We start from the raw sequence: 7793 nt of genomic DNA on the forward strand, positions 1-7793 counted from the left end.
AGCTGCGTGGAAGGGCTCCACTGCCCGATTGGTTACTCATCCACCGGTGCGCAAAACAAAAGGGGCCGGGGGTTGTAGTGTAACAAACTTTGTATATTCTTATATGATTTGAACTTCTTGTATGACTTTCCATGATTGTAATATATCTTTGCATTATTTTCATAATTAATTTTTTCAAATCAAGCTGGTTCGTAATTGATTATTATTGAATAGATGGTATTGAACTAGTTTAATGCAGGTTGCGTTCACTATTTAAGGGAAATGAAAAAAAAAAAACAAGACCAAACCGCCACATGAGATGGCGGTTTGCCTTGACCAAACCGCCACTTCACGTGGCGGTTTACTGCTTAAGGGAAACCGCCATCTCATGTGGCGGTTTGGTCTGAAAAAAAATAAAAAAAAAATTTCTACGTGGACGATAACGTGGAAAATACTTTCCCAATGCAAAGTGGGAATTAACTTTTTTTTAGGCAATATTATGGGAAAAGAGTCATTAAAGTTTACTTTTAATAATTTTTGGCAAAAATTTCTTTACTTCAAACTCGTGATAAAGAGTAATTTTCAAATTTTCACCGCTTAGAAGAAGATTGTATGTTCGATTTTGATCGGACATGGACATGAGGAGAAACAAAACACAAAGAGAAGTGAAAGATAAGCAAAGGGATAGGATAGGTGTTAGGACGTAGGAACAAGGTATAGTTGTAGTTGAGTAGTTCAGTTGTGGAAGTATAATTGGCAACCACCATTCCACAATTCACCATGATTCCTTCTTCCATCTCCATTTCCAGGTCTGTCTTCTTCTTCTTCTTCTTCTTTTGCTGCTGCTGTATCTTTCTTCCATAATTTCAGTTTATGTAATTCTGATTACTACTTCATATGATATGTTGAATTCCGCAGTGGTTGTCACACAACAGCAACAACAACAACAACAACAATTGGCTGGAAATCTTCCACTTTTTTTGATTTACTTCCGAATTCCAAGTATAATAAGCACAATCGCTGTCTCAATCTCAACAAATTCCCTCAAGCTTCCGCTCCTTCCTCCGCTAATGGTATTCTTCATTTTAGGGTTTCAGATATGATATTTTGTTTGTCTTCACTTTCTAGTGATTTGATATCATTGTTTGTTCATCTAAACGCCTTTAATTGATGAGATAGTCCAATGCCAATTCAATTTATTCTTTTTGGATGATAAGATTATATCATCATTTTTTGTTAATTAGGGGTAATGAGACAAATTTAAACCTTCACATTGCCAATTTGACATTTTCTTAATAGTAGATTAGACACTTTTAGGGATGTTGATATTGAACGTCTCACAGCAGGCTACACATCGCTATTAAGTTTTCTGGCTTCATCTTGTTCAGCACTATTTTTAGGAATGTTTCAGATTTCTCCTTCGTTTCTATTGATATTCCGAATAATACAAGGAACTGCAGCTATTTTTGAGGCTTACAAAAGCTGTATTATTGCAGTACACTAATATATATACAAACTTCTTCGTATAAAGCTAAAACTAATCTATACTTATAACTAATAAAAGGAGAAAGAGATACTTTAAAAAGTTGCAAAAGTTGCATAAAATGGTTGCAAGAAACAAAGCTATTACATGTCGAATGAACTGTTGAATTATGTTAAAGTTTGAGGCATGCTCTCTCAATCTGAGCTTTGTGCTTACCATTCTAAAGTGGAAGCTGTTGGCTTGTTCTTAAATTTATCAAAAGAAAAACCATTGATGGAAGCAATGACCTAATTGGACCTTTAAAATGCTACTGCAAAACATCAGATTCAGAATGATCAACTTGCTCGTTCTTTTTCGGATTGGAGCCAACTAAGCTTCTTTCTTGTGTTCACATCCTATTGTTCTTAATTTTTAGACCTAAATAGCTGCTGTGTTGTATGAGATGCTCCAAATATACTGATTTGTGCTTCATGGTAGTCATATGGAAACATATGCTTCAATCAGTCTGAAAATCTTACTAAGAAAATCACCCTAAGGCCTTGCCTGTATTCAAGGTAATAGTCAAAGGAAATTTTTTCAGTGTGAAATGTTATTAGAGAATAAGTTCGAGAGGGAAATTGTTTGGGAGTATATTTTTTCTTTGGTTTTGTTATTTTTAGTAGAGTGAAAAAGGACACACTCAAATGATAGATTCACCAACAAAATTCACATCTACATGTAACTCCCCCCCTTGGCCTCCATGACCAACTTGGAAGCAATAAAATTGATGAAAATAAACCTCAAACTACACTTCTTGTTGAAATTGCATTGATGAAGAGATGGCTGATGGGTGGTTTCGGTTGGGTCTAGAGAGAGAAAGCTTGAATGTTTAGGTCATATGGTTTATTATGCCATAATTGGTTCTTTTGAGATTATAATTTTATCAATTGTAAGATAAGCTACACAAGAGAAATTGGTATTAACCAATTGGTATTTTCAAGAGGTTATTAAACTTGCTAAGATTATTCTATGAGAAACTAACTGAGGTGATTACAAAAGAAGCTCTCAAAATAAATCTGTTTCCTAAAAGGTTATTGAACTTACTAAAATTAATCTTAAAAAAATGCACATTAATTATTGCATAATAAACCCCGAATTTGCTTTCAATTGTAAGGTAAGCCATACCAATCTTGTTATAAATCTCAAATTTACCAATTATGGCTTAATAAACCATCATTCTCTCTCCAACATTTTTGTTTCAATTGTAAGATAAGCCATCCCAATCTAGGCGCATAATAAACCAACATCATTAAGACAGTTGATTAAGAATTTTACCATGGTATCAGCGTATCACTATAAGTAGTGACAAGGAAGAGTAAGGGACATATGGGTTGCTACAATAGATGCATTACCTATTGATGTATGTTGTTATCATTCAAGAAATTTCCTTGTAAAAGTTAAGATTTAGAATCACTTGGTTATAACTGATGAAGACCTTTTTTTTTTTCCTCTTTCAATATTCTAATAAGATTCCATATTTTAAAGTTTGAAAATCCAAGATTTTTTCGACTCATTCTTGGAAGAGCATTGCTAAGCTACTTACTTTGTACTACTTCCTTCCCTTATTTTATAGTTTCCTCATTTTTCTTGGCAAGGAGGTTAAGAAATTCAGAGAACATAATGGATAATGCGATGTGATGGAGAGAAAACTCAAAAACAAATGTTTTGAAGTTGAAATAAACGTGTGGGGACTTTATGTGCACAATCTTAACATGAAAAGAGCTATCTGTATTTTTCACGCGCCGCTAAAACAGAATAATGCTTCTGATAGGGAATATGATAAAGTTTTAGGCTACAACAACTTACATTTATCTTATGTTGATATTTAATTCTTACACTAGATACTTTTGGTAGTATATCTTATTTGATGTATAAAAGGGTTAGTCTTTTAGGAAATTTACCCTGAATAATCCAACATTTCATTTGTTTTCCTAAAATAATTTCCGCTTTTGACAATCATGAATAATCCCAACTTTAGGGTCACTTACCCAGGAACATAATTGCCCAAATATTGACCGATTTTTGCAGTTTAATCGCTACGAAAAAAGGAAAACTAAAAATATTAAAAATTTTAAGTTAAAATTTATCTGATTTCTCTTCTTAATTTTTTTTCTATTTTTTTTTATAATTTCATTTTTATATCTTTTTTGCAAAATAACTTGTTTTATAGGTTAGAGGTTACCTTGGTACATTGTAGCAAACACCCTTTATAGCTGGGATTATTCTTGGTTGATCAAAAATTGGGATTATTGTAGGGAAACTAGTAAAAGGTTGGATTATTCTAGACAAATTTCCTTTCTTTTATGAATATTACTTCTAGGTGCAAGGTTGAACGTTTTTGACCAATAGTGGTTTTGCAAAGACTTTTTGTTTGTATGAAGTGTGTAGGAAAATTTTCATTGTGTGCTTTGTTTGTTTTTGTTGTTATTGATCTGATTATCTCCATAATTTCTATGTTTCAGATCCACTCTTGGTTACGGCTGCAAAAGGACATCCTGTCAGTCGCCCTCCAGCATGGATGATGCGCCAAGCAGGAAGGTATATGGCTGTTTACAGAAAGCTTGCAGAGAAATACCCATCATTTAGAGAGAGATCAGAGACCACTGATCTCATTGTGGAAATTTCTTTGCAGCCTTGGAAAGCGTTTCGCCCTGATGGGGTTATTATTTTTTCTGACATACTCACCCCTCTTCCTGCTTTTGGGGTTCCTTTTGACATAGAAGAAGTCAGAGGTCCTGTAATCCATTCTCCTATTCGCGACGAAAATGCCTTGAAAGCATTGCATAAAATTGACTTAGAGAAGCTTAATTTTGTTGGCAAGTCTCTTAAAATTTTGCGCCATGAGGTAACTTTTTATATTTCTGAATGTTGCCGGCTTAAATGGCTTGCTCTGTATGAGTCTTTGCTGTTTTTAAATGTATTCCCACCCCCTTAGGTTGGAGATAAGGCTGCAGTTCTGGGTTTTGTGGGTGCTCCTTGGACTATTGCCACATATATAGTTGAAGGGGGTACTACTCGCACGTACACTGTCATTAAGAGCATGTGCCATACTGCGCCTCATGTTCTCGAGACACTTTTGTCACACCTGACTGAGGCGATTACTGATTACATAGTTTACCAAGTTGAATCCGGAGCTCATTGTATTCAAATATTCGATTCTTGGGGTGGACAACTTCCACCTGATATGTGGGAACGTTGGTCGAAACCTTATATTAAGCAGGCAAGTCTCCAATTCAATTTTGATTTACTCTGACCTGTTGATCATCATTTTTTTCCTATTTTTGCTTAAGCCTGTTCTGTTTCTATCATTGGCCTAGGAATGTACATAGGTATATAACGGCTTTCTGCTAGGTTATTTTGTTCTCATTCATTGAGTCAGTTGATTCTAATGCAAAACCCTTCACTTGCCAGCTACTGACTCAAGCCGCTAATTGATAACACCTCAAGTTCAAGAAAATATAAATTTAAAATGGATTTTTAAATGGTCAAATCTTGTGCCCCACACACTCAAGATATGTTTTCAAGTTGTCTTCTGTTAAAGTGTTGTGAACGTTCTCCACCTTAGGAAAGATTTATTCTGTTATTTTAAGTATACATTTTAATGTCTCGGACTTTCATCTCAGAGGGACACTGTTGGTCCGCCAAATCGTCTTATACTCTTGCTAGCTCATCCTCCTCTTTCATTGCCAATATTACTTGCTGTTCCTGTTTTTTAATATACTCTACCTCATTGCCGCTTTTATTACTAAAATGACCAATTTCCTGCCTGTTTGTAGGTGACCTTTTTTATTATTACCCATATTAATGTGGCTAGATGTAGATAATTAATAGACAGAAATGCAGTCATATTCCTCTAGCCTTTTCCCTTTCCACTTGTTTGTCGGTGTTATTGTCTGCCTGCCTTTTTACTTAGGGGTGTGGGTGTATAAGTTTGTTGCGGTGCCAAGGCTGCATGGCATGATGTCATTGATGATTCTGAAGTTGTTGCTGGCGATTAGGTTTTTTTTTAACTTGATGACATACCGAGGTTTTTGGAATTGCATTTCTATGCTTGTGAATCTTACCATGCACAAATATTTGCTGGTTTTCTGATCTACTTGTTTATCTATTGCATCCCAAGAAGTACTCTGCTTGATAATTACAAAGCTATTTGAACATCGAATACTGAAAGCCAGATACATCTGCACCATTAGAACTTATGCCTTGTTGTAATAGCTAGATCTCATCCTTGATATTTTATTGGTGCTAATGTAATTATGAGTTTTGAGGGGCATATTTTCTTTTTGGTTCAGTTGTGACTCGCTCGCGCTTTGTTGGGTCAGATCCCCTTCTCTTTTTTTTTTTCACTTCTGTTATGATACGCAGATAGTAGATGCTGTGAGGAAAAAATGCCCCGGAACACCACTTGTTCTCTACATCAACGGAAATGGCGGCCTTCTCGAAAGGATGAAAGGAACTGGGGTTGATGTTATTGGGCTGGATTGGACAGTCGATATGGCTGATGGGAGGTCGCGTTTGGGTCCGGAATTCAGCGTGCAGGGAAATGTTGACCCTGCATGTTTATTTTCGTCCCTTGATGCCTTAACGGATGAAATCCATAGGTTATCTACTCAAACTGTGCAACTGTATACCTTTTAAGTTTCAGAAATTGTGGGTGTTATTTGGTTTGTTTACGCTTCTTGAACAAGCACTTTTGTGTCATTTGCAGAGTTGTGAGATGTGCAGGGCCAAGGGGTCATATCTTGAATCTCGGACATGGTGTTCTCGTGGGAACACCAGAAGAAGCTGTTGCCCACTTTTTTGATGTTGCCAAAAGCTTTAATTTTGATGATTTCTTCCCGGAAGTTACAGATGAGTCTAAACTACTGGTTTGAGTGTAACATTTATTCAGAATAGTTGGAAATTTGTGTTAGGAGTCATTTGTTTTATAGAGCTGTATGTTACTGTGATGAAATTTTCAGGCTGCATATTCCAAAATTTGACCAAGTTTTGATAAACGTAAGTTGTAACTCTGATGAAATGTATTGCATGTGTAGTTCGTGCTTCTTGCTATTGCCTGTTAGTCATTGTTCCATTTGTCTAGGAATGAGGAATCAGATTTTATTTATTTATTATCTCTTTTGTCCTTTGAGTTTGAACCTTAAACCCCAAATATATGAGAATTTTTTGAGTCTTATGGTACAAATTCAAAGGAACAGAGTCTTACTTGGTATTAAGCCATGTTGACATTTTGTATAAGAGAGTTGAATTTTACTCTTCTATTTCTCTTAATTTGCGATATTATTTTAAATAAGCTTCCAAATTAAAATTGATAATACACCAAATTGAAAAGGACTGAAGATAATCCTTATATTATTATTCAATTTTATCAATTTGAGTCGAATAAAATTTTCTTGTGTTTGAGCAACTTCATCAGATTCAAAGTCAAAGTCTTGGTTTAGTATTCCACTTAAGGAGCAGTAGGTCTCTTAAAAGACCATTCTTTTGAGAGACGGTTTTCAAAGTTCAACCCAAACTTAGAAAAACACTTATTATGCGCACTCATTTTTCAAAATTACCTACTATAATCTCTAGTAGGTATTTTAAACTAGTTTAGTAGGCATTTAAATTAGTTTTAGTATATATTTTTGCATATTAACATAGGTATTTTGAGTAGTTGATGTAAACATTTTGAATTAGTTATAGTAAGTGTAATTGCATATTGAAATAATTAAATAAACATATAAACACATAAAACATAACATAAACTCTTACACCAAATAACATAAACACATAAAACACATAATATAAACTCCTACAGCACATAACATAAATACCTACAACAAATAACCTAAACATCTATAGCACATAACAAAAATATCTACAAAACAGAACAAAAACACCTACGACACATAACCTAAACCCTTACAACAAATAACCTAAACACCTACGATACATAATATCTAATTGACAACTTCAGTATGTTAAAAACACCTTCTTGACATACTGTGAACCTCTACTTAACGTATCCTAAACCCTTACCAAGTAAACATGTAGTAACACTACGTTTTTCATTTTTGTATTTTTAAAAATCTAATGGGCCAATTCAATTGAGATCATCTCTTTAAAAGACGGTCTCTCATAACAATATGTGTTTAAAGAAAAGATAATAAGCAATACATACCCCCTCCAAAAAGAAGGTAAGATAGATAGAACCCCAAACATAGAGATTTAAGTTACACTGATACTCCATTAAAAAGCTAGATACAAATACAACACGACCTTAATCTTGAAAATTAGAAAGATAGATATC

At 34.5% G+C, this 7793-nt stretch overlaps 1 protein-coding gene across 1 annotated transcript; it reads left to right on the plus strand.

Annotated features, from left to right (window-relative positions):
- The first annotated feature begins 589 nt into the window (after positions 1-589).
- On the plus strand, positions 590-6546 carry LOC130816106 (uroporphyrinogen decarboxylase 1, chloroplastic-like). Its single transcript, XM_057682712.1, has 6 exons — positions 590-788; positions 898-1052; positions 3964-4346; positions 4437-4725; positions 5871-6102; positions 6210-6546. The coding sequence occupies exons 1-6, from the start codon at positions 760-762 to the stop codon at positions 6373-6375; spliced, it is 1254 nt and encodes a 417-aa protein (XP_057538695.1). The 5' UTR covers positions 590-759; the 3' UTR covers positions 6376-6546.
- The last annotated feature ends 1247 nt before the right edge of the window (positions 6547-7793 follow it).

The sequence above is a fragment of the Amaranthus tricolor genome, chromosome 6 (assembly GCF_026212465.1).
Source record: "Amaranthus tricolor cultivar Red isolate AtriRed21 chromosome 6, ASM2621246v1, whole genome shotgun sequence".
NCBI classification, from domain to species: domain Eukaryota; kingdom Viridiplantae; phylum Streptophyta; class Magnoliopsida; order Caryophyllales; family Amaranthaceae; genus Amaranthus; species Amaranthus tricolor.

Coding starts and splice junctions, on each gene's coding strand:
- LOC130816106 (XM_057682712.1), top strand. CDS start 760: ATGATTCCTTCTTCCATCTCCATTTCCAG. Junction 1,053..3,963: donor CGCTCCTTCCTCCGCTAATG/GTATTCTTCATT, acceptor TCTATGTTTCAG/ATCCACTCTTGGTTACGGCT. Junction 4,726..5,870: donor ACCTTATATTAAGCAGGCAA/GTCTCCAATTCA, acceptor ATACGCAGATAG/TAGATGCTGTGAGGAAAAAA.